General features: G+C 50.6%; 1 protein-coding gene, 2 non-coding genes and 1 pseudogene across 3 annotated transcripts; all 4 read right to left on the bottom strand.

Annotated features, from left to right (window-relative positions):
* Positions 1-8,655: 8,655 nt before the first annotated feature.
* On the bottom strand, positions 8,656-8,733 carry LOC136468260 (small nucleolar RNA R160). Its single transcript, XR_010761777.1, has one exon. It is a non-coding gene; the product is annotated as a small nucleolar RNA R160 (small nucleolar RNA).
* A 66-nt stretch (positions 8,734-8,799) lies between these two features.
* LOC136468258 (small nucleolar RNA R160) lies at positions 8,800-8,878 on the bottom strand. The gene has a single exon (XR_010761775.1). It is a non-coding gene; the product is annotated as a small nucleolar RNA R160 (small nucleolar RNA).
* A 1,801-nt stretch (positions 8,879-10,679) lies between these two features.
* On the bottom strand, positions 10,680-13,800 carry LOC136462451 (uncharacterized; annotated as a pseudogene).
* Positions 13,801-18,166: 4,366 nt separating this feature from the next.
* Positions 18,167-19,157, bottom strand: LOC136464995 (sphinganine C4-monooxygenase 1-like). Its single transcript, XM_066463910.1, has 2 exons — positions 18,921-19,157; positions 18,167-18,718 (listed from the first exon to the last, which is right to left on the bottom strand). The coding sequence occupies exons 1-2, from the start codon at positions 19,155-19,157 to the stop codon at positions 18,167-18,169; spliced, it is 789 nt and encodes a 262-aa protein (XP_066320007.1).
* Positions 19,158-26,229: the final 7,072 nt, after the last annotated feature.

Here is a 26,229-nt window from a genome sequence, read left to right as displayed (position 1 = left end):
CCCATCGAGTCCAGCGCAACACCATGAACTGGAGGAATGATCCCCCATAGTTCGCTTAGGCCAATCAGAACATCGCCGCTGCGGCAACGCTTCTGTGCGGCCTTCCCGAGCCGAACGGCCCCCAGGAATAGACGATCCACCAGAACCTTCGGGCACTGGTGCAGACCACCGCCGTTCAACAGGCGGAGAGCTCCGCATCGCGACACCGACTCATGACCTCTCTCCCCACCAGGGGAGTGGGGACGCACTAGATGAATCGCTCCACCCGCTCACTGCTATAGCTATCGAGCGTGGCACAGGAGACCGCATCTGCGCCTCGTCTTGACTTAGCGACCGCTCCGCTCCGACAGCCTATACACGAGTGGCTCGGGCCGAACCAAGATGCTCGCAGCGTCATCAGCACCCGGAGTCCTAGCCCAGATGGCCCAGGACCATGGGCCTTTGTCCGACACATCCAGAGAGCGTCGCTCCCTTAGCGCTCCAATGGAGACCGAGGCAAAGCCAAGGCCAAGAGCCAGGATCAGGACAAGGGCCTCTCCACATAGAGGAGGGAAAAGAATAGAAAAGATCACCACCGATTGGCCAATACCGCCTTGGTCGCCACGGCTGATCACACGTGCAAGCAGCCCTAGCAGGACCTTTCGGGCCACTTCCACGAGCTCATGGAGAGCCCGTGCACCAACCACGCATACCCCGTCAAGCACCTCTATAAGGACTATGAGCTCCTCAAGCGCCTTCTATGATAGGCCGATGGGCCGAAGGAAGAAAAGGCGAAGAAGCAGCGGCCAAGAAAGGGGGCGTAGCGGACAAGGATCCGAACGATTGAAGGTCGAGGTGATCTGATCGGACACCTACCGACTGAAGGACGACAACGATGACATTCTTACTAACGCTTGGAACAGCTATGTCGTTTCTTCCCTTAAAATTTAGTCTTACCATTGTTTACTTAAATGTTTGCTCCTATAAAAGCGCCCCGACCCGAACCGTTTTTGGCCCGGGTCGCTCGGGGGCTCCACGAGGATGCACTACTACCTCTCTTTTCATTTACTGTCATATGGTAAAACTCCTTCCTACCCAAACAAAAGGATAGTTCATTCCTTTAAATTGCCTTACGTAGTTTTGCTTTAAAATATTCCGACCGATCGCACCCCGCCTCTACCTACGGTTACGAGCAGCTGAGCCTCGCGGGCCATGCCCTGGGCTCCTAAGGTTGTAGCCTATGGGGTGAATGGTCAAGTACAAAAAAGAAAGAATAAAAAACAAAATTATGTTAAGGAAAAACTAAGGAACAAAAGGGACAAGCTTCCCTAAACGGAGTGACTCCATCACAAAAAACGAAACCGATTGTAGTCATTAAGTACACAAGAAATGTTTACACGAGGGCTTCCCCACGAACTTAAACTTTTTGCATCTACTAATCTACTTATACTTTGCAAGCTATTGGGGCGGCCCGACGGCATCTACTGTCGGTGCGACCGGTGAAGGCATGGGCTGCTCACTCCCCGGCGGGATGACAATCGGCTCAGTTGAAGGCGGGGCGATGTCCACTTCTGACCCAGGCCCTGAGCCATCTGCTAGCTGGGCGACGTCCCCCCGACGCATGCTTTCGGCCATGTCCTCACGGCGGGCATCCATCACCCACTGCTCAGAGACTTGCTCTGCCACCAACCTTGCGTGCGGTAGCAAGCTCTCCCTAAGCGATTGGATGTCCTCCGTACTCAAGCCATCGGCATACCCGCTGTAGATAGTGGCGAAGTCCAAGCTCGGGTGGTACATCGCCACCGAAGTCAACACCCCCGACGCTCCGTAGAATAGCCCATGTGTGATAAGGGCCTGGACCTCATCCGGAACCTCTGCCAGCTGGATGGTGGGCGCGCTAGTACTTGGCGCCAACCTAAAGACCTCCGAGACGACAAGTTGGGCAACATTGCGGATCTGGTCAAGTTCCCCCTCGAGAGCACGTCGCTCTTCAAGGGACTTGGCCAGCGCCTCTACATTTCGGTCGAAAGTCGCCTTTACCGTCTCCAGGTCCCGCTCCAACGACTACACCTTTCTGCCCATCTCTAGAAGAAGCGCGACAAGCTCAGAAACAAGCTAAAGGAAGAAACCAACACGATGAAAAATAGAAAAGGTATGTACCGAGGCAGAAGTTCTCAAGGGCAGAGAGACCCTCCGCCTAACGTGCCACCTACTCACATAGCCGGCCATTCACCTCCCCTATCCCCATCACCTAGCCCCAAAGCACGAGCACTTCCTGGTCTACCTCCGACCGAGCCTTTCGCTCTGACTCCAGGGCCTTTCAGGCCGACTCCAGGGCGTTCCGCTCCAACTCTAGGGTGATCCACCCTGACTCAAATGTCTCTAGGGATTTTTGGAGCACCACCTCGGTCTCTACTTGGTGGGCCTTCGCCGCCTCAAGCCCCCACTCGACGGCGGTCACCCACTCCGTCGCACGCTGCTCCTTCACCCACACCAGGTCACTTCGGCCACCTAGTCCTGGGACTCGCGGTGGGCGGACTCCTGCTGACGCTCAAGCTCAGCCATCTAGGCATGCTCCATCCGGAGGAAACAGGACTTACGGGATGACATCTCTTGTAGACCCTACAAAAACGAGAAACAAGCATGCTGAGGCAACCAAAAAAGACTAAGAGGTCAAGGACAAACACGGGAAACTCACCTCCACGGCGAGCTACAGGTCGACCTTGACCAACTGCTGGGTGGACTTAACCTGCTCCTAGGCATCCTTGAGCTTCACTGACAGCTTGGCGAGATCGGACTCCATGGTGAGTCCTTTCCCCCCAAGAATGTCCTAGAGCTGACACTCCTAGCAATCCCGAAGGACGAACCACACCTTTGATGGGTCCTCAGGGTAGGGCCACTCTAGGTCACCCTCCGGTAGCCCGCCGGAGGGCCTAGTGTCCGACCAAACCACCGCTAGCTCCCGTGATGGCACCGGCAGCTCCACCACGTTATCTGCTTCATCATCGAATGGGATCTCCACCACCTCGGTTGCGTGGGCCACCGATGGGCATTCCGACTCTGTCCTAGCTGCGTCTCCCCCTGGCGCCTTTAGCTCCGACCATGAGAGTGAGCCATGCAGCCCTCCGCCCGGTGAGGTAGGGACCTTGGTCTCCTTCTCCTCTTCCACCGCAGCTGGTGGAGGAGGGGCTACGAGGGACAACACCGATGAAGCCTCCACCATCACCATTGGGATCGCCGCCAGCACCATCGTCACCGCTGCCGTTGTACTAGCAACTGACCTAGGGAGCACCACCCTCGGAAGGGAAGGGTTTGCCGCCACCACCCTGTTCCCCTCATCGCTCGCCATGGCGTGCTATAGGGTGGGCCTCCAAACCTCTTGCATGGGAGTTAGGGTGAAGCTCAACCCTGTCACCATCTGGCCGCTGACAAAAAGTACAGGTCAGTCATACTCCAAAAAAGGCTCAACAGCAAGATCGAAAAGAAACAAAGGAAAAACATATAGGGAGGTAAGCGGCATGACTCTAAAACCAAGACCCAGCATCGACGGGCCCACAGGGCAAGGACCGCTCCCAGGCTGTGACCTGGGCCCCCTCACTTCAGCTGGGGGCGGAGTCATCCCAACCGGCTCTTGCCTGGCCTGCGGGTCACCACGACCTTTAGCTCAGGACGCGCCGACCGGAGCAGCAGGCGGGGCATCCTCCCACTATGAGTCACATGCTAGCACTAGTTCTGGCGATGCGTGGGTGCAAGCTCACTCCTCTGACTGCCTGGCCTGCTTGGCCATGCCCGCAGCAGGCAAGGACGAGACTAGCGATGCCACCGAAGGGCGCGGTGACCGCATCCGCTTCACCTCCCGTTCGCCGACGGCGTCTGTGCTCGCAGCATGCTTCCTCGGCACAGGGACCTCGGCGTGCCTCTCCACCTCGTACTCATTGCCAGTAGACATCACCATAGGGTTGGGACACTCCGCTGAGGTCATAACAACCTCCCAACTTTCCTGCTCCTCAAAGAAAATCATGTCATCCACCTCTATGGGATCCTCCGACTCGAGCTCTGACTCGACGTCGCTCCTTCTTTCCCCGGCCTTCACCCGCCGGGCGACCTCCTTCTCCTTCTCATACTTCTGTCAAGCCACCTCGGCTTTCTTCTTCTTCTTGGCATCTGTCGCCTCCTTCTGGGCAGCCTGCCAAGCCACGCCCTCCTGCCCCTTTGGGAGGTGCGGTCGGGACTTGTAAGCATCAAGTCCCTACAAAATAGGCGACTCAAAATAAAAAGAGCAGGAAAACAAAGGGGAAAAGAACACAGAGTAAGGAGAGGGGAGCATACCAGTTTGGACACCACCAAGGTGTTGAGAGGTCTAGGCTTTCCATCGACCCTCTCTTTGGGCTTCAGCTGTAGCACCCGGTCGAGGCAACTCCAGACCTCATCATTTGGTAGCTCCTCCAGCGACGCACGATCGAGGTCTGATGGGCCGCCGTACCTCCACATCGACCACGCCCTCTCCACCAATAGAGTGACCCGGCGGCGGTAGAGGGTGTGGAACACCCGCCCCCCGTTAAAGCCATGCTGCATGAGCTTCTGGAGCTCCGCCTCAATGATCTCCACCTTCTTCTCTCAACAGGAAGGGCCCCATGACCAACTATCCTGCCTCTCTGGTCTCCCACCGGTGAACACTGGGAACGGCGCCTCCACCGGGTTCCTGATATAAAACCACTCCTCATGCCACCCCCGGTTGGAGTCATAGGGAATGTACGTGGGATACGAGCCCCCCATGCTCGGTTTTCTCTGCAGGGCGAAGCCCCCTACCGACGCAACCTCGGGAGGATTCCCCATCGACAAAGCTCGCCCAGAGAACAGCCGCCGGAAGAAGTCCGCATGCGGCTCCATCCCGAGGAAGGCCTCGCAAACGATGACGGAGTCAGTGATATGCAGCACCCCCGTTGGATTGAGGTGCTGTAGCTCCAGACCCCACTCATTGAGGAGCCCATGTAGGAACCAGTGCGTAGGGTATCCTAACCCATGCTCAAGGAAGGCAAGAAAGGAAACCATCTCACCGGGCCAAGGTTGCGGGAACTCCTCCCCACCAGGAGCCCTCCAGTGCGCCACCTCCTTTGGCGGCAAAAACCCCTTCACGGTGAAGACCTTCAACACCGACTCCCTCACAGTGGATGACCTCTAGTCTGACATTTCGCTCCGGGTTCGTGAAAGGATTTGTGACTTTTTTCTTCTCCCTCGCTCTCTCCCTTTTCTTTCCTAGGAACCGCCGTGGCTCTCAAAAATGCTCTCGACAAGAAGGAAAATGAGAGGAGGCGGCAGATGAGGAATATGTGAAGGAACAGGGCAAAAACCTCCTCCCTTCTCCTACTTAAGGAAAAGGGCACAACAGTTGGGGAAGGCGCGCCGATCGGGAAACGACGGAGCAAAAAACCCTCTCCCTTCCCCATTTAATGCAGATGGGATATGATGGGACGCGCCCTGACTGATGAGACGCGCCCTGCCCGATGGAACGGCGCTTGGTCAAACAAGACATGGCCTAGGTATGGCCCACCACTATCGCAGACCAGGCGCAAGAACCAAAGCGCCACCGCACGCAGGCGGCTCTCCGCTTCCCCAAGTGGGACTTGGAAAAACTCAAAACATGGGATCTCCGCTAGGAGAGACCATTGGGCTTCCTAAAGTCGAATGAATAGCTCAGGAAAAATACCGAGAGACAGGTAAGGAGCAAAGGGACGCCCCATGTAGGACATGCCAACTCCATCACGAACGACGAGCACGGGTCTTGGTCGGACATTTCTGACTAGAGCTCTTCAAATCCCATCACTTGAGTCATCAAGGTTACACTACCGACCCCCGCTATTTCTTTATAATCATTTCATACATCCATACATACATTCATTCCATATGCCCATGCCCCTCGGACAATTCGGGCCTTGAACCACCAAGGGGCTCGAGAACTAAGTCATCGCACGTGCAGTGAAATGCATCACAACGCTCCGTGTTGCATTATGAAGCGACAGTTGCCTCATTCGACATGAGCATCGACCGACTAGGGTTCGAAGGGCTCGAGGCCGCCCCACGTCAAACAGAGCCAAGGGAGAAAACATAGACGAGCCCCATGTGGCTCTCGCCCAGTCTGCCCCAAAGCAGACAGGGTCATCTCAACCTTCTCGTTCGATCCAAAACCTCTCGCCAAGCCCACAGAATCTCCATCGTGGGGAGGCCGTCAGGCCACCCGGGTTGGTCTCCGGAACGACCCAGGCATCTACCAGGTTGCAGGTAAAGGAGCAGTGGAATGTCATAAGAGGACTATGCTGAACCCGTCATAAACGATAGACCCGGATTCCACTCGATCATACCCGTTAGTGAACTCACCGAGCGCGTCACTCGAGCTGAGCGATCGAGGCAAGTGACAAAGCTCAGCCCCTCTGGTTGTGAGAAACCGAGGATGGGGTAACGCACACAACTCAAACTGGCCCCTACCAAAGCCCAACGGGGCTCGGGGGCTCAAGACACCCAAAAAACCTAGGTCTGCGACCTTGAACTCACCCCATCCCTCGGCTACGCTTCGACTGCACACCAAAACCTAGGTCTGCAACCCTGAACTCGCCCCATCCCTCGGCTACGCTTTGACTGCCCTCCAAAACGCCTAGGTCTACGACCCTGAACTCGGCCCATCAGGATCCGCGAGCTACGCCTCGCCCAATCCCTAAACTAACTGACTAATTGCCTCAGCTGCGTGGGCTGCACCAAGGTTAGGATCCACGACTCTGACTCGCCCGATCCCACGGCGTGCACCGACGCTAGGACCCACAAGCTCCATCTCGTACGATCCCTAAACTAACTGCCTCGCCCAATCCCACAGCGCGCACCGATGCTAGGATCCAAGAGCTCTGTCTCGCCCGATCCCTAAAACTAACCGCCTCAGTTGTGCAATGACGCATTGGTTGATGACTCCATCTTGACTAAAAACACGCACACACGCCCACTGACAAAACCCCCTAGGCGATCCTGCTCGAATCGCCCGGGGGCTCAGGGGCTACACCCGCTAGTGCGCTCGTGCGCACCTGTTGACGAAACGAAACCTCCCCCGCTGGCGACATGAAAAAACCACCCAGATGATTCTGCCCGAATCGCCCGGGGGCTACACCCGCGGGTGCGCTCGCACACACCCGCCGTCAAGACAAAAATCCCCCACACGATTCTACCCAAATCGCCCAAGGGCTGGGGGGCTCCTGTCGGGTTCATAAACCCGGGGTCCCTCACGGACCGTCTTCCCAACAAAGGCTCGGCCCAGTAGACAACGTTGCAATCAAACGCACAACTCATGGGCCAGCCCAAGTACCTAAAACAACAGGCCAGAAAGGGCGATCCAATCACCGACTGGAAGGTCTGGCCAAGGAGGAACGGTGCCCGTTTCCGACTCCGGCCCACCTCTCTGACCGAAGCGCTCGTTTCGATCTCCAGCCCACCTCCGGATGGCCTCTCCGACCAAAAGGCCTGGCCAAAGCACCGCCTCCAACTCCAACCCGTGTCTCCGACCGGGGATGCGCCGAACCCCTGCTCACCGCTGTTCTCTGACTGGCGCGATCAGAGCCGACTGAGACCAACCGACCGAGGACACCCGCTCGGTAAGGACCAGGAAACGGACGGAAAAAGTAAGATAGGACGCACAAGTCAAACCGTAATACAAGGGACCGTACCCTGCGCACCTGCCAGGCAGTACCCTGCGACCATCCTAGCACAACAGAACTCAAACAGTATTGTAGGCGACTACATTTTCCCCTACAGTATTATGGGCGCCATTAACTCCCATACGGTAAGGCTCCCCCCACATGCCTCTGGGCATCGACAGTGTTGTGGGCGCCGGCATTTACCGTACCGGGCAAACATGGTAAAACCCCTTGCATGCCTCTAGGAATTAACAGTTTGGCAGGCGTCGACGTCTGCCATACCTGAAGAGAACAACATAACCTCCCACGTGCATCTGACATTCAACAGTATTGTGGGTGCCTACCATCGCCCCATACCCACCGGCGTGGGCAACAAGGCTTAGTAGCATACGTACACTCTCCCTCTCACTTGTATAGCCATCCCTTTCATCTATAAAAGGGGATGTGCTCTCTCTCAACAAACGTAAGTTAATTCAGATTCATCAGATCGACCAAGTTCGCTAGTACACAACAGCAGAACCACTAGGTTCAAACCACGAGCGCACGCTCGAGCACTTAGCTCATAGCGGGGCTCCCGTCACTCTCGGCCCTTCCGACCGGAGTCCGACCGGACCTCTTGTACTCCCCATCTTTCTTCTTCTCGTTTGTAACTCCACTGCAAACTTCGAGCACCTGGACTCAGGAATAAACTCACCGACCGACTCAAACTAGACGTAGGGCACGTTGTCTGAACCAGTATAAACCATGTGTCATTGAGTGCTAGGCCACCTCCGATCACAACGTACGACAAAACTATAAATATTTACTTGTTGGTCACTTTCTGCACCGACAGTATATCTTAAGATTACAAGAGCTCTTCATGTCGCTTCTCAGTGACTAAACACTACAGCTCAGATCAAGCATAACTAGTACCACTATTCAGATGGCATAGTCAAAGAAAATAGAATACTACTATACTAGACAAACATCAATCGGATACGACAGGTACAGGGTACATAGAGAAAGCAATTAGAGAACTTTGAAGACCATCCGAAGAATTATCAACAGCACAGTTTCTAATGGTATAGCTTCCTCATTTGCTTTGCAATCACTACATGTTGATTTAATTCACATGAAAGAATGTGAGAGAAGAAAAGTTTGAACATGAAGCAATAAGAGAACTTTGAAGACCATACTTGTGTTCTCCACATGATAACATTCAGATGTTTCAGTCTCCTCATTTCGCTTCCAGACAGAATTCAGAACGTGACTAAACAGATTAATTGAAAGCAGCAAACATAACATCAAAGAAAATAGCAGCAAGATGATCATGTGGGCGGAAGATATGACCCTGAGGAAAATCGCTGGTTTCCACATAGGTATAAAGCCCCTGCCTGGTCCTTTAATCTTGCACCCATAGATACCCTCTCGCATTTTTCCCTGCATCCAACCTCAACAGAGCAGGGGGCTAATGGTGCGACTTAACCAAAACAGAAGTCACTGATTCAACAAAAGGCGTGTAGTGTACTAAAGTCTAAGGAAATCAAGCAAAAGACTACACTTCTTGATTTCCGAAAAGTACTAGCAGGAAAGCAATGCCGATCCAGTGGTCCAAAGCGAAGCAAAACAAAATCACCCAAGCAACATCCATTGGATACAAACAAGTAACAAAATCGCTCAAAAATGATTGCGTAGATCAGGATGTAAACCCTGTGAACTGGGGAGCTTGCCAGCTTGGTACTCGCTCCCAGACTGTCGAGCAGCTAGGGTTTGCCTCCGCCGTAGCGCTAGGGCAAAGGAGGAAGAACCAAGGATATTATTGGGCTGGGCCTTGCTATCTTGCCCAAATACGGACACGGTATCAGATACGAAGATACGATGTTCTCCAATAAAAAAACGGTGACACGGAGGATAATTTTTTAATAATAATAACTACACATGATTTAACATGAAAACCACAGCCACAGTATACTGAGGCCATAGCCAGGTGACATATGGCATAACACATAATTTGAGTTCACAACTTAATAAGGTCACATCCACAGGTCCACAATAATAATGTAAATAATAAAATTAGTAGGCCCCGTTCGCTGGTCTTAAATTTGGCTGAAACTGGCTGAAAAACATTGTTCCGGCTGAATTATTGTGAGAGAAAAACACTATTCCAACTAAAAAAAGAAATCAAACAAGCTAAATATAGGGTAAGCCGAACAAGGCGTACAAGAAAGCTATTGAACACACGGGCAGTCAGGCACCGGACGTGGTTAGAGTGAGAGACTGAGCATAGGAAAGACAGGAGGAGACGAGGATCGAGGAACTGACTTATTACCTTCGACGGTGAGCTGCTCGGAGCAGGGACGCAAGGCTTCTGCTGTAGGGGGCCGGGTCGCTGCCCAGCCGCCGGTCGATTCTACAGTGAACCGCCCAGGCCAGGGATGCTCCGGTCCGGCCGCCGGGCGTCGGGCGCACCTGGGCGGTGGTGTGGCTGTGCGAAGTTGGGCTGCTTTTTTTTTCATGGACCGTATCAAAATCGGCCCAGACGTGTCTAATACCTGTATTTAGATCAATACTGTATGTAACAGCATTTCGTATTACGGCCTGGATACGTATCCGACGCAGGTCTCACAAATCATCAACTGAAAGTGGCTTGACGTGATCCTATCCTATGTAAGAATTGCATTATTATTATTATTATTTATTGAGGACGGATAGATGGAGTATAACATTATTATTCAGCCTGTTTGGTTAGCTGGTTTGTATCGTTGCTAGTTCGTTTATGTGAGAGAGAAGTACTGCTGGTGAGTTCATGTAAATAATATTCATGTGAGGGGCTGGCTGGCCAGCCCCAGCCGATCGGGCTGATTATTATTATTTCTTTAAGATCGTATAGACCGACACACTACTGGTAACATTCTTTATTACACCACTCACAGGTCACAAATCATCAACTGAAACGCCTTCCAAACCTCTCGTGAAGAAAATTAAGAACGCTATCCATGGCTTGGCCATGCATACATGGCATCTCACAGCTCTCGATCTTGCACATCATCACCTCCGCCGAGAACCGCCGCCGCCGCCGCTTTCGTTCTCAATCACTTACCTCAGAATCAGGACCGCCGCCAGCTTATCCAGGTTCCTATTGTGCCCGCCGCACGCGAACGACTGCACGCAGCTCGGGCAGCCATCCGCGCCGGCGCAGCCGCACGCCGAGACCAGCTGCAGGGCCGCAACCAGCAGCTCGCCAAAGAGGCGCTCCACCTGCGCCGCCAGGCCGATGCCGCCGGGGTGCTTGTCGTACAGCAGCAGGACCCCGGGCGCCCTGTCACCACCATCACCCGGAGCTCCGCTCCCGCTCCAGCTCCCGCGCGCTGCCGCCGCGGCGCACCGCGTCCCGAGGTCGGAGGCGGCGCACATCATGCGCAGCGGCAGGACGCTGAGCAGCGCGTGCGACGCCGCGTGCACGCCGCCGTCGAACCCCAGCCCTCTCTGCTCCACGGCCGCCCTCACCGCCACGGGAACGCTCACCCAGACCGCTTGCGTGTGGAAGGAGTAGGGAGGCAGGACCAGCTCGATGCTGTCGGACATCTGGTCGTTCGATTTCCATATCCTGTCGAACCTCACCCATTCCGTCGTCACCCTGCAATCACTTGATTGAGCAGTTGCCCCTGGGCGAGGATGATGATGATGCAGTTTCATCACCGGCAGTTCCATCGCCATGGCCGTCGCCTTGGAGGATGTTGATCTCGGTGATGTCATGAACTCTAGTGTAGTACTTGAGATCAGCTGCTGCTCAGCAGTACGCCGTCCTCATTGACAGATCCAGCTGCTCGACCAAGTAGCTGACGCCCTGGTGCATGTACACGGCGCCTTCGTGCACCTGGAAGAAAGCCTTGCTCTCCTCGATCTCCTCCAGCACCCGATAGCCCTGCTTGTCCACCACCTTGTACCTGTCGTGCTCGATTGCTCGTATGCTCACCGCGCGAGCAGGGTTCTTGTCAGGCCCGACATATTTCCACATGTCTGACTGATCGGAACTGTTCGTGTTCGTGTTCGTCAGGTGGCCCTGATCTCTCAGGGTCACCATAGCACCGTCCATGCCGGGACCAAAGTGCCTAGCGTCGTGCTCCGGGCATAGAGGCTTCTCGAAAGCGGTGGAGGCGAGGTGCTGCCCCAGGACCTTGCGGTTGCGAGAGTCGACGTGGCAGTGCTCCACCGGCTTGCCGAACAGCTTGTGCGCGAAGCTCATGAAGTACTGGTCCAGCGCGCCGTAGAGGCCGACATAGATGGCGATGGACGGCTTCGACCTCCGCCCGGAACGCCCGTCCTGTTGCCACAGGCTCGCCATGCTCCCGGGGAACCCGAGGTGCAACGTCGCGTCAATGCCGCCAACGTCGATCCTGAGCTCGAGAGCGTTCGTCGCCGCCACGCCGCGGAGCGTCCCGCCGAAGAGGCAGGCCTCTATCCTCCTCCGGTCCTCGGCGACGTACCCACCACGGTACACGCAGATGGTGTCCACGAGCTCCGCCGAGGTCTCCTCGAGGATCCCGCGCGCACGCGCTAGCACGGCCTCGCAGAGCTTCCTTGTCTTGCAGAAGGCGATGCATCGGAGCCCGAGCTGGACCATCTCGGCGAAGAGGTGGTTGACCTCCTACGCTGCGCTCGGGCACCTCCCTTGCCTTGACACCGACGGGTTCCACAGGAGGAAGTACTTGGGCCCGCAAGGGCTGCCGTCGTTCTGCACGAGCTTGACGTTGTCAGCGTCCAGGCCGGCGAGCTCCGTGACATGCTCCCGGGGGTTTGCCAGTGTCGCCGTGCAGGATATGAAGGTCGGGTGGCTCCCGTAGACGTCCGCGCACGCGCGCTTCAGTCGTCGGAGGATGAGCACGGTGTGGCAGCAGGCCTTATTTAGTTCCAAAAAGTTTTCCTAAAAAGTGCTACAATAGCCATCACATCGAATCTTGCGATACGTGCATGGAGCATTAAATGTAGACGAAAAAAACTAATTGCACAGTTTGATTGGAAATCGCAAGACGAACGTTTTGAGCCTAATTAGTCCATGATTGAATACTAATTGCTAAATAAAAACGAAAGTGCTACAGTAGCCAAATTCCCAAATTTCACCCAACTAAACACAGCCGAAGGCGCCCCTGTAGGAGTGAGCCTCGTCGATGACGACGTACTCGAGGTTGGACAAGATCCGCCGGAACTGCGCGTGGCACGGCAGGATCGAGACGTGCAGCATGTCCGGGTTGGTGATGAGCAGCCTCGCGCCGTCCCTGATCCTCGCGCGGTGCTTCATCGGGGTGTCGCCGTCGTAGATGCTGACGACGTCGCCGAGGTCGTTGGCGCCCTTCACCATCCCCCGCAGCGTCCTGAGCTAGTCCTACGCCAGCGCCTTGGTCGGGAAGATATAGAGCGCGCACGACGCCACGGCGGGACGCGAGATGGACTCCAGCACGGGCACGTTGTAGCACAGCGACTTGCCGCTGGCCATGGAGGTGGACACCACCACGTGCTTGCTCTTGCCGGACGCGGAGGCGGCGGAGGCGACGGCCTGGGCCTGGTGGCTGTACAGCCTCGTCACTCCGATGGCCCTGAACGCCTCCCTGGTGGGCTGCGAGAGGTGAGACGGGAGCGGACAAAAGGACTCCTTGCTGCCGGGGATCTCTTGGACGTGCATGATCTGGCCGTGCTTCCTGAGCCCCTGCTTGAGGTGCCCCACCATCCGAGCAGGGTCCAGCGGCTCCACGCCGTGGCAGTAGAAGGACGGCGAGGCCGGGTCGTGGACGGGCACCCCGGCGATCTTGGCGTACACATCCTCCCCGTGCCACATCAAAGACGAAGAAAACTTACTCCTTTTGGCCGTGGGGAACACAGAGGGGCCGGCGCTCGCCGTCGGCGGCGCGGCGGGCTTGGTGGTGAAGGGGATGAGGGAGACGAACTCGCACCGGGCGAGTGAGAGGTTGGCGAGCTTGGCGTCCAGGAGGAGCTTGCCGCCGAGGAGGAAGAGGTGGAAGGCCGAGGCGGCTTGCGTGGGCGGGAAGCAGACACGCAGCGCTGCCTTGAGGTCCCGCACGGAGGCCGTGGCGGGCAGGCGCACCGCGCACGGACGTGGCGCGGCCATCGAGCGCGCGCACGGGAGGACCACCGAGCGTTGCTGCGCCGCCATTACTAACGCCTACGTACGTCTGACGACAAATCAAAGGAAAGCGTAGCGCGCGATTGAAGACTCCAGAGATCGCGCAGCCTTTCCCGTCCGTCGGCGACGGCGCCTGGCCGAATTTGTTTTGGAAGGAGGCGACCGCGCGGCGGTGGTGTGTTCGACACGGAGCAGGAGTCCGAGCACGAACGGCCCAAGCAAGTTAACGACCCGTTTTTGACGGCCCAAGATTCGGATGCAATTTCGGCGGCTGTGGGCCCAGACAATTCAGATGATTTACATAAAATTCCCTAAAAATGATTTATATAAAAACAACTTTTATTGCAGTTTTGTATTTTGGCCTTTTGTATAAGAGTTTACATTTATGTTTGTTATAATTATCATGGTTTGGTGTTTAGGGGTGTATAAGCTTTTGGGGCATGTTTCTGTTCTTGTAACTTACGGGTTTTATAAAAAAAAAGTATATATACCCGAAAAAATAATGTCTATCAAGGGTTTGTATTTAGAGTTAATCACGGGGTTTGCCAAGGTAGGAACTAGAGTTTTTGTACCTGTACTAGATATATGCCCGTGCAATTTTTTGAATTAAATCTTAGTAATCAGACAAAGACGCATGCATTTCGAAGACTTCGTATCGGAAGCGGACAGATGGATCTGGTTTTTGTATCATAAACGGGTATCATGGTTTGGTGTTTAGGGATATATATAAGCTTTTGGGGCATGTTTCTGTTGTTGTAACTTACGGGTTTTATAAAAAAATAGTATATATACCCGAAAAATAATGTCTATCAAGGGTTTGTATTTAGAGTTTATCACGGGGTTTGGCAAGGTAGGCACTAGAGTTTCGAGGACTTCGTATCGGACGCGGACACATGGATCCGGTTTTTGTATCGTAAACGGGTAGGCCTCAAGCGTGTGAGCTCCACTTCGAGTATGATTCGTACCGGATGCGGACGCGTGAGCAGGGATCAAAATTTGGTATCACCGAGTATATGATGACTTTAGATGGGAGATACTAGCGCCCGAACGTCCGAACAAAGCGCGTGTCCAGATGCCTGCGCCACCTTCGTCACGCGCGCCCACGAAAAAGGTTGTGCCTGCCGCTCCTTCCCCCTTGGCCCCCTCCTCCGCAACTACGAAACACCACACCCACCGCTCCTTCCTCGTGACCCTCCCTCTCTGGACGGGCGGGAACCAATAGCCGGCATGAGGACAAGCGCGTCCCATCCGAAGGATCCTAGGTGTGCTGCATGGCCCGATCCCCGGCCCATGGCTCACCGCGCCCCATCCCCCGACGCCAGGCTATGTCCCCCATGACTCTGTACCTCTAAAACATGAAACACTTAGATGCAACATACGACTAAAGCAGAGGAAACATTTGGAACATACAATTACAACATGTGTGTGAAACATATGCAACATCCAAATAAAACAATTGCAAAATGCAACATGAAAAACACACTTATTGCAACACAAGACTGAAACATTTTGAACATACTCTTAGAACATATGTGTGAAACATGTGCAACATCCAGATAAAAATGCTTGCAACATACATGGGAAACAGATAAAACATTTTGAACAAACGCTTGCAACATGCCTATGAAACACTTGCGACATGCCTTTGAAACACTTGCAACATAAACATCCCAATCTACTTTTACAACATCCACCTCTGAAACATCTGAAACACTTGAAATATACATTTGCAACTTATGAGAGGGAAGGTCGGGGCCGGTTGATTCCGGCCTCGGGCGCGAGCACCACCAGCACGGGCCGCGCTCATGGGTGCCCTTGGCTCGGCTGGGGACCGACCTGAGGCGTGTGACGGCACCACGAGCACCAGCAAAGGTGGGTGGCACGCCCGAGCGTGCGGCGGTGGGACTGTAGGAGCAAGGAGCGAGAGGCACGAGTGGGCGCGCGCGACGGGCAGGAGCTAGAAGCGAACATTACAGGGTGGGGCGCGTGCAGGGAGATGGCTGTGGTGGCAAATGCGGAGTGCGGCGGACCGACGGCCGCATAAGGTAGTGAAGCGTGCGATGGGTAAGCAAGTGGGTAGATATTTTTGAGAGAGATGTGGAAAACGTAAAGAGGAGGAGGTAGGCTTGGTGGGCCGCGCAGACCCAGAAGATGGCGTCCAATCAGACGGACGCCCGCCCCTAGCATTACCGAGAAATGGCACCATACAATCACAATGGTTGTATTGGGTCACACGCAATGATTTCATATTCAAATTTCAAGTTTGTGTGGAAAAGAAAACAACTCATCAATAAAAACCACGATTGCATCAGCCAGTTCTCTCATTCTTGCATGATGGGAGGTTTTATGCTTAGCAACTCCATCTTTTATGATCACCACCCTGTTGAACTAGATCACACGAATTAGTTGGACTCTGCTTTTGAATTCCAAAGAAAAGGAGAACAACTCAACTTTTTTTATGCACGTGTTGTGTGATTTTTTACGAAAATGTTTCCTTGAAATATAAATCTCTGCCCCTACAACTACAAGTGTAAATCTTCTCTAAAAAATCTACAAGTGTAAATTTAGAATTTGAAGCATATTAAAAAATCACGATGAATCTAGATCATGCACGAAGCACCGAGTTGTTTGTGATATGTTTACTAGTACTGTTTTATTATAAAAAAATAGATTTTGTGTGCGCTGGGCTTCCAATAGTGAGGTGTTTGTAAGATTTTGTTTTCTGTAGCTAATCAAGTACTCACTCTGTCCAAAAAATAGTTTCATTCTTTTTTAGGATTCACTAAATCTTAAGTTTAATCAAATATATATAAAGTATTTATGATGATTAATAAATACCATAAGATTAATCATGAAATATATCTATATAATAAATTTATTTAAAGAAACAATCATAGATAATACTTTATATAAGTCTAGACAAATTTAAAAACATTTAATTTAGCCCAAATCTAGAATGATATTTTTTTGGACAGAGATACTGGATCTTTGCACCACGGTAATATACTCCATCTGTATTAAGATAACTAATGATAACACATAATTTAAGCTCACATAAATTAACTATATAACGTGTTCGACACGGAGCAGGAGTCCGAGCGGTGCGTGCACGAACGGCCCAAGTAAGTTAACGAGCCATTTTTGACGGCCCAAGATTTGGATATGCAATTTCGACGGCTCTCGGCCCAGGCAACTCATGGGATTTATATAAAAACAACTTTTATATAAAAAACAACTTTTATTGTAAGAGCTTTTTTTATTATCTTACGCTCGGTGAGCTCCCATGGAGCACCACCGTCATGCTCCCTTGCTCGATGTGGAAGAGAGAAAAGGGAGGAGAGAGAATAAGACGGTTCAAATGAACCGCCGAGAGAGATGGGAAGGGATGGGGTTTTATTTATACCAGAAGCATGCTTCGTGCGTTGCAACAGGAATTGTTGTCGTTTAGAACAAAATTAGACTATATAAAAGAATGAATTATTATAAATTAAACTTAGTAGATGGTGTGGCATGCTGATGTGCACAATTAAATGCTTGCAGTGGATGATGTGTCTCGCTGGCATGAATATTAGGGGCCATTTGGGAGAGCTACAGCTTTAGCTTCTCCGAAGAGAATCGCTCCCAACCAGCCAAACGGTCGAAATGCCAACTGATTCAGGTGGGGATCAAAAGAGAATCACTTCTCACTTTACACTAGGAGCTAAAAAAACCCGCTTCACCCTGCTCCATATTATACTCTAGAGGGGATTGGCAGAGAATCAATTCTCATCGCTCTCCACTCTGCTCCCTCTTACTAAGGAGCAGAGCTCTCCCAAATGGGGCTTCATAAATATATGTGCTAATGGACTTTAATTATATGTGATAGTGGACTATTGAGGTGGACAGCTTGCATATCGAGATAGATTACTAGTAAGATCTAGGATTATAAGACATATAGATATAGATTAGGCCCTAGTTGCAGATAGGTTTTATGCTCCGTGAAAAAGAAATTTGTGGTGTTGGTGTGGGGGGGGACAGGGAGGGAGGGATAGCTAATGTGTTTGGTGCCACCCAAGCAGCTCGCGTGGATCCTGGCAAAGGCTTTCAGACCTGTCGTCAATAAATCACCTTGCGTATGGATACATACTTATTTATTAGTTTAAATATATTACTCATTTTAAAATATTCTAAATCTTACTAGGTGACAAAAATTTCAAACAAACCCATATATTTTAGTATATTATTTATAATATCATCACAGTAGTATATAAAAAAATATGACCACATACTCTATGCATACTTACACATACAACGTAATACTACTTCGGGTGATCTAATATGATCATATACTCCGTATATATACATTTCATTGGGTCATATACACTCTAAATCTTGAGATACACATGTACGAGAATAGCTACTTGTTGCTTCTCCTGTAGTCAAGGCCAGGTGCCCGGACCTGGAGCATTCCTTCTCTGTCTTCAATGAGGAAGGGCATGTACGTCCCAAAAATCCTATCCCACACCACGAAGAAGAGCTGAGAGTAGTTGTACTTGCCACCACGCAGCTGGTGGTGCACGTCGTGATACGCCGCGTTGTTCCAGATGCTCAGGCGATCCCAGCTGGGTAGCAGCGACAGGCCGCAGTGGTTGTCGATGACCTTGACGGTGCAGAGCGAGAAGAAGAAGATAGAAGCCCTCGGCGACATGCCGGACACCAGAAAGGCGGCCGTGCCACCGATGGTGTCAGTGATGAAGCTCTCGAGGGGGTGTCCGTACAAGGCTCCGAAGGAGTAGGGAACCACGAGAAGATGGTGCCATGAGTGGAGGTTCCGGTAGAGGAACCTGTTGGCGTGCAGGGCTCGGTGCCATGCGTACTGCCACAAGTCGAACCAGACCATGGCCACTGCGATTTGGCTGGCTAACTTCAGATAGGAGGTCTTTTTACTGATGGGGCTCTCTTCTTTGACCTGTGTCCCAATTAAATTCAACAAAATAGCTAGTATCATAATCATTGTCACATGCAAGCACCGCATAATAAATTGTGCGTCCCGTTGCAATGCATTATATGTAGCAAGGAACCATACCAAAAAGAGACATATATGTAGTCATGCATGCGGCACGCAATGCAATAATAATGATCTTAAGCATGCATATATACTAGGCACGTACCTTGAACATCATCACCATGGTCACCATGGCAACCTGCACGAGCTGCTGCTTGAGGACGTTGCTGATGACTTGTCGCTTCGAAACATGGTTCTTGCTATCTTCATGAGTGCTTGGGTGCAGCTTGTATTTGTCCATATACATGGACTGGCCAAGCGTTGCATGCAGGCCACAATACGCCCAGTACACCACGATGGGCACCAGGACGGCCAAACCTTCGTCAGAGAGTAGTAGCTCCATTTGTGTTCTCTAGTTTATTTGCTAGCTGTTCGATCGATAGATGTACGTATACTACATGCATGTGCTATGCAGGTACTGATGTGTGTCGATCTTACTACCGGAACGTCTCTATATATAATACTCTTGCTCTCTTGACTTTTATACGTATACCAGGGAGGACTGACGACAACTATTCGGGCAGCAACGACTGACGGACTGGGTCCGTTTACTCGGTCTGCTCGCTGCATCCAGCTACCTAATCTCGTGGCTCATCGTCGTCCACTCGTCCGCGTCCCTCGTGCTGCTATGTGCCCCCCCCCCCCCCCTGCTTGCGCTGCTCGCCGGTGTCACCCCGTCCGAGCCGCGCACCCCCTACCTGTACTCCTGCCTCCTGTCTTCAAAAGTAGATTGGGTATCGCATCTCTCTCCTCACTTTTTTGATGCCTCGTCTTGTGTCTCCTCCTCATCTTCTACTGCCTTGCATCATTCTCAAACTGCGGAGAGGCGCAGCGAGGGCCGGCGAAGGGGGTGCACTAGGGCGGGCGGACGGGACACGCCGGGGGATTACGGCGCGGACGCAAGCGCACGCTGTCCCCTTCCGTTACATGGGTACGTAGCGCTTTGATCCCCTTTAGTTTTCTATTTTACGCGGGATGCTAAGATGGTCCCGTTGGTGAGCCACGACGCCAGCACACGGTTCGGTTGGCTGGGGACTGGGAGATGTATCCGGACACGCTGCATGCGCCGGACGAACGCTAGTGCCCCCAATTTTGAAATATTCCATTTTCTTTTCTTAGATTAATTAATTAATTAGTTAGTTAAAAAATCTTAAACAACAATGACTCAACCTAGCAAGTAGAGAGAGTACCGTAGCATTGCCTATTGGCCGTTGCACCTAGCGTGCATATACGACGAACGAACGAAGCTGGTCCAGAATCTTGTGGGGCATGTAGTATACGTTCGGTCTTGGCATACGTGACCGGTGACCTGGACTGGAGCTTAGCTTCTGCTAGCTACGACTGTGGAGTTATTATCAAAGTCATCGCCATTTTCACAGCGCGACGGGTGAGAATTTTCGGCCGGCCAACCCATTTTGACAAGATGAAGTCAATTATGCATAAATGAAGACATATACATCACTACAGTTGTCCAATATAAGTATGGTCCAATTTAAAAACATTTAATTTAGCTCAAATGTAGAATGATATTTTTTTTGGACAGAGATAATGGACGCGCCATAGTAATATACTCCGCTTGTCCCAAAATAACTGCACGTCTCGTTTCTCAAAAAGTCAAATGTTGTGAAATTTAATTATATATGTAGAAAATTATATCAAAATATGTATCTCTAAATAAGTTTGTTGTACAAGTATATGATGCAATCAATCTCATCGTACTTACTACGCATCATACTATTAGTATCTTTTTATATATTTGATTTAATTTTTAATAATTTGACTCCTCTAGAAATGTGTGTTATTACTAATGACGACAAAAGGATCATTACACAGAGTAAAAATTAAAAGTATAATCACATTCCATCTATTCATGCAAACAATGATTATTATTTTGCTTGGAGTACATGCATATGGAGGCGCCATCGGTGGTGTCTCTGAGCAACTCTTAGATAGGAGGCATGGGCGGGGGTTGCGGTGTAAGTTTTGAGGCACCGGAGGCGGTTGCGGCGTCCGTGGGTTTTGGTGTTATGCTTGCTCACTCATGCGCTGACTAGGTGACATGGCGATTGTCCTTCCAACGGACGTCGAATGAGGCCAGAGTGTTGTGGGGGCTCAAGGCCTCCCCCCTTCCCGCTAGAGCTGCATATAGTTAACAAAGAGTTGTTTTACAAAACTTTTCATTTTTAACAACTTTTGATTTTTAAGAAGCTCTTTTACTAAACTACTGAAGGACACTTTTTCACGTTTTGCTAAAACATCAAAATAGAGAGTTGGTTTACAAAACTGCCGGGGAGAAGCTCTTATGGCTAGCAATGGATCGGAGTCTACTACTCCAAACATATATAGGTCTTTATGGGAGGCACTTGGAGGAGGGCACATGGCAAGCGAGGATTGGTTGGGATCGAGTTGTTGGTGCTAATGATTACTAGTACTTCTTTATTATCAAAAAAGAGTTTGTGTGCGAGCTTCCAATAGTCAGGTGTGTGTAAGATTTTATTTTCAGATAATTAAGTACTTACTCTGATACTCTGTTCAAAAAGAATTTCATTCTCATTTTTAGGAGTCACTAAATCTTAACTTTAATCAAATATATAAAAATATATTAATATTTATGATGCTTTATGAGTATCATTAGATTAATTATAGAATATATTTTTATAATAAATCTATTTGGAGATACCAATGTTGATAATATTTTATATAAACCTAGTAAAATTTAACAACATTTAATTTAGCCCAAATTTAGAATAACATTCTTTTGGAGAGAGGTACTGGATTTTGCACCATAGTAATGTACTCTCTCTGTCATGCATGTCTCGTTTCTCAAGAAATCAAACCTTTGAAGTAATATAGCTAGATATATAGAAATTAGCATCAATATATGTATCTGTAAATAAGTTCAATATATGTATCTGTAAATAAGTTTATTGTAAATGTATATATGATGCAATAAATCTCATCATACTTACTACGTATAGTAATATTAGCATTTTTTTTGTATATATCTGATCAAATTTAAAATAATTTGACTCCTCGAGGAGTGTGTGTTACAGTGGGAAATTTTTTCGAGGGAACCACACAGAGGGAAAATTAAAAAGGAGAATCACACATCCATCTATTCATGCAGACATGGATTATTATTTTGCTTGGAGTACATGCATGCATATAGCAGGGGCACGAGCGGGTGTGGGGTTCGTTGGATTTGTCAAGTGGTGCAGCAGTAGCAGCCACCCCCCACGCACTTGCCGCTGACGAAGCCCGCTTTCTTGCAGCACTTGTTGCAGAGGCCCGGCCGTATTATGCACCTGTAAAGGCATTTGATCTCTGGATTGTTGTCGTCGCCGCAAGAAAACAATTCAGTTTCAGTGCCCACCCCAATTCTGGCCGCCTCATCTGCATCATATATCCATGTCCATGATCCATACATGGAGGAATTTCCTACTCATTCCATTCCAAATTGATTTTATACCTAAAAAGCCGCAATGACTTATAATTTAAACCAACTTTTCTGCAGGGGATGAAAGCAGTGGGGTCTTGTTAAATTGCAGACCTTGTCTTGGGTTGGGAGTTTTGGAAGCCTAGACATTTCATGCCCACTACAGCTTTTTACTGAGGCTAATAAGCTTGTTAGCCTTCGTTGGTGAATCCCTTATGCGAGAATCAGGTAAAAAAGCTGACTTGTGAAAAAAGACTCCTGAAAACTAAGTGGATTCAGACAGGACCTATGTAACTTACGTGAGGCGATGAGGACGACTAGCAGCAAGAGCATCAACGTTATCTTCCTCGCGCTGCCCATCGTCTTCACCCTGATCTCCCTGTGATGAGCCAGAGAGTAAGTATGCAACTTGATATTTATAGATTATACAATGTTGTCCCCAATTATTTTGGTCCGAGTGAATCACTAGGCAGTGATAATTTCCTTCCTTACATAGCTCCTTAATATAATTGTCATCTTATTATTATCTACCTATTCTCTTCTCTCTCTTTTGTCTTCTCTGCCTGTATCTAATATATGTATATCTATCACTAATATTAAGAGGGGCTAGCTAGGGAAAATGCCGATGCTTCTCTAAATCGATAATACTTGTCCACGGTCGCCCGTCTCGTCCGAATTTTTTACTATTTGGCCCTTTTTTCAAAAGTTTCTCTCAAATAGACCCCTGGCGGAAAGAATTCCAGAAATTGACCCTTGGGCTCGGCGCCAGAGTGAGTGGCGCCGAGCTCGGCGCCACGGTGACTGGCGCCGAGCTCCTGGCCACGGGCAAACGGCCTGTAAGGGGCTCAGCGCCATCCACTCTAGCGCCGAGCTCGGCGCCGTAGATCTTGGCGCCGAGCTCGGCGCCATTCACTCTGGCGCCAAGCTCGGCCTAAATATCTACCCGGTCTTCTTCCCCATCTCCTTGCCCTAGCCAGCCCCCGCCGCTGCCGCCGCGCCCACGCCCGCGCCCGCCCGCGTCCGGCGCGCCCAGCGCCCACCGCGCCCCGCGCCCCCCGCGCCGCGCGCGCCCGCCCACGAGGCCAACGCCGAGCGCGCCTGCCCGCGCCTGCCCGCGCCGCATGCCGCGTCCACGCCGCGTGCCGCGCCCGCCACGCCGCGCGCCCGCCCGCGCCGATACCCGCGCAGCGCCGGGCCCGTCCGAGCCGCTGTAGCTCCGCCTGCCCGAGCCGCTGCTGCTCCGGCGGCCGAGCCCGCGCCACGCCGCTGCCTCCGCTCCCTTGCCCGAGCCCGCACCGCGCCGCCGAGCCCTCGCGCTGTTGGCCGTTGGTTGGCTTGCAGCGCCGAGCCGCCACGCCCTCCACCGTCGTCGTAGCCTTTGTCTCCACCGCCGGCCTCGGCCTCGCCCCGCCTTGCCGACGTCCACCGCTGTCCTCGCCTCGCCCCGCCTCCCGCGGCTGTCGAGCCGGTCTCGCAGCGCGGAGCGCCGGCCGCCCCCGCGACCGCCGCGCGCCACCTCTGTCGTTGGCCGCGCCACCACAGTCCCGGATATTCGCCTTGACCTACGCCCATCATCTGTCGACCTGGAAAGGTAAAAAATATGAATATGCAATGTACCTATTTAGTTGGTGTATGTTATTGACTAGTTATATTGTGATGACTTTGTTAGTTGATTTAGTTATATATATATATATATATATATATATATATATATATATATATATATATAGAACTACTATCCTGTAGCTGGCTACAGAATAACTTATTCTGTAGCCACTTTTGAGTTATGATAATTACTATGTTAATTTACGAGATTATAGTAACTCCTTGCTAAGTGTTTTAATATAATGTTATGGTAAATATTCTCATGTGTTATAGTAACCCAACTATCGTAAATATGTATTGACATTATGGTAAATTAGTATATAAAATTATAGTAAATGGAGGTGGCTACAGAATAACTTATTTTGTAGCCGGCTACTGAATAGCCTCTCCCTATATATATATATATATATATATATATATATATATATATATATATGTAGATAGATAGAAACATAGATACATTGATAAATAGATATAGTTAGATAGCTACTTAGATATATAGTTATATTTGTAGTTAACTACATATGATCTTGCTATTTAGTGAGTACACTATAAATATATACGTAGTTATTATCATGATTACTTAGTTTGTAGTTAGAAAGTACTTGTTAGGTACTATCTATCGTATAATTTGGACTAAAGGACATGTGTTTCGTTACGTTTTGTAAATAGATGGACAACCTAGTGACCATATATCATGGAGACACGGTTGAAAGCGATCGTTATGGATATGTTGAGTTTCTTGACATGCAAAGCGTGCCTGTGCTATTCAATGATAGGCCTTCATTTAGTGATATGGTTGCAAGGGCTCGGGAGGAGCTGCATTGCTTTGGAGATGATGACATTGCAGTTGATGGTGTACTGCACCTAGGTTGTCCTCTGAATATCTTCAGGCGAATGATCTCAATTGGTTGTGTGGATCAGTGGGACAACTATGTGAGATCGGCTATGAAGAGCCAGCTGCAATGTTTGGATGTGGTTGTTCGTCGGGTGTTAGTTGATCCAATCCCTCATGGGTTTACCCCAGCAATGGATCATCCGGCACACATCGACCCTCCTGTTCCGGAACCTTACCTGCATGTGCAGATTGCGCCTACGGTTCCTGATGCTCAATCTGCCCCCAATGCGTTATTTGGAGATGGTTGTCATACTCATGTTTTCGTGGCAGATCCTCCTTATGAGATCCCTTTGACACAGAATCATCCGAGTAAGTGTCTTAACCGCATGGTTTTTGGGAGCTTATCCCATTCCTTACATCTATTTCTTTCATTCTTTCCTCATTTCTGTAATGATGTTGCAGGAGACATTCCTGAGAATATCGATGTGCCCCATGTTGCTGCGCAAGTGCACTTTTCAGATGGATTTCGTGGCTCCAATAATGTTGAAATTATGAATGATTCGGAGCCATATGAGATGGCTAGGGCTCTTGATTCTGATGATGATCGTCCTGTTGGAGAGCTTACAGAGAGTGATGTTGAGATGATGAGACGTATCTTTCCCGACCGTCGTGATCCTAGAGTTCATGAGTTTAGTGATCTTGCCCATTCTGATCTGGCGTTTGCAGAAGGACATGATGATGAGCTCCTAGAAGCTCCTGAGGCTGGTCCTAACATGGTAATTGAGGAGGGGAGGGTGTTCAATGACCTCCCTGCTTTGAAGAGGTGGTTGTAGGCTTTTGCAGTGATACGAAAGAGGCCTTACAGGGTATTGCATTCATATGTGGAGCGCCGTTACACAGTTGTGTGTGACAAGGAACGCTGCCTATGGAGGGTTTGTGCAAGGAAGCAACAGGTGACCGAAAAATGGAAGATCACAAAAGTAGTTGGGCCACACAATTGTGCTGACCATGAGCTGACACTGAGGCATCGGCAGTTGACATCTACCCTCATTGCCAAGCGGTTGATGGGAATTTTGCAGGGAGAACCCAACATGAAGGTGAGAACAATTATCAGGACCGTTGAGGCATTGTATGGAGGATATGTGATAACTTATGGTAAAGCATGGAGGGCTAAGCAGCGAGCGTGGAACATGATATATGGGGACTGGGAGGATGGGTATGAGCAGCTGCCAGTTCTTTTCAATGCAATCAAAACGGTGAATCTAGGCATGCATTATGAGTACATCCCAAAACCTAATGCATGGAAGGATGGGAGGCAGATATTTTTCTGTGCCTTCTGGTGCTTTCCTCAGTGTGTCGAGGCCTTTAGGCACTGTCGTCCCGTCTTCTCCATTGATGGTACGTTCTTGATTGGCAAATACCAGGGCACACTTCTTATAGCCATATCCTGTGACGCGAACAACAAGTTAGTTCCTTTGGCATTTGCTTTGGTTGAGAAGGAGAACAATGACAGTTGGGGATGGTTTTTGAGGCTAG

This window comes from Miscanthus floridulus, chromosome 7 (assembly GCF_019320115.1).
Source record: "Miscanthus floridulus cultivar M001 chromosome 7, ASM1932011v1, whole genome shotgun sequence".
Lineage (NCBI taxonomy): Eukaryota > Viridiplantae > Streptophyta > Magnoliopsida > Poales > Poaceae > Miscanthus > Miscanthus floridulus.
Note: the sequence above shows the minus strand (reverse complement) of the source record. Positions and strands in the feature narration are given on the sequence as shown.

Coding starts and splice junctions, on each gene's coding strand:
- LOC136464995 (XM_066463910.1), bottom strand. CDS start 19,157: ATGGAGCTACTACTCTCTGACGAAGGTTTGGCCGTCCTGGTGCCCATC. Junction 18,719..18,920: donor CCATGGTGATGATGTTCAAG/GTACGTGCCTAG, acceptor ATTGGGACACAG/GTCAAAGAAGAGAGCCCCAT.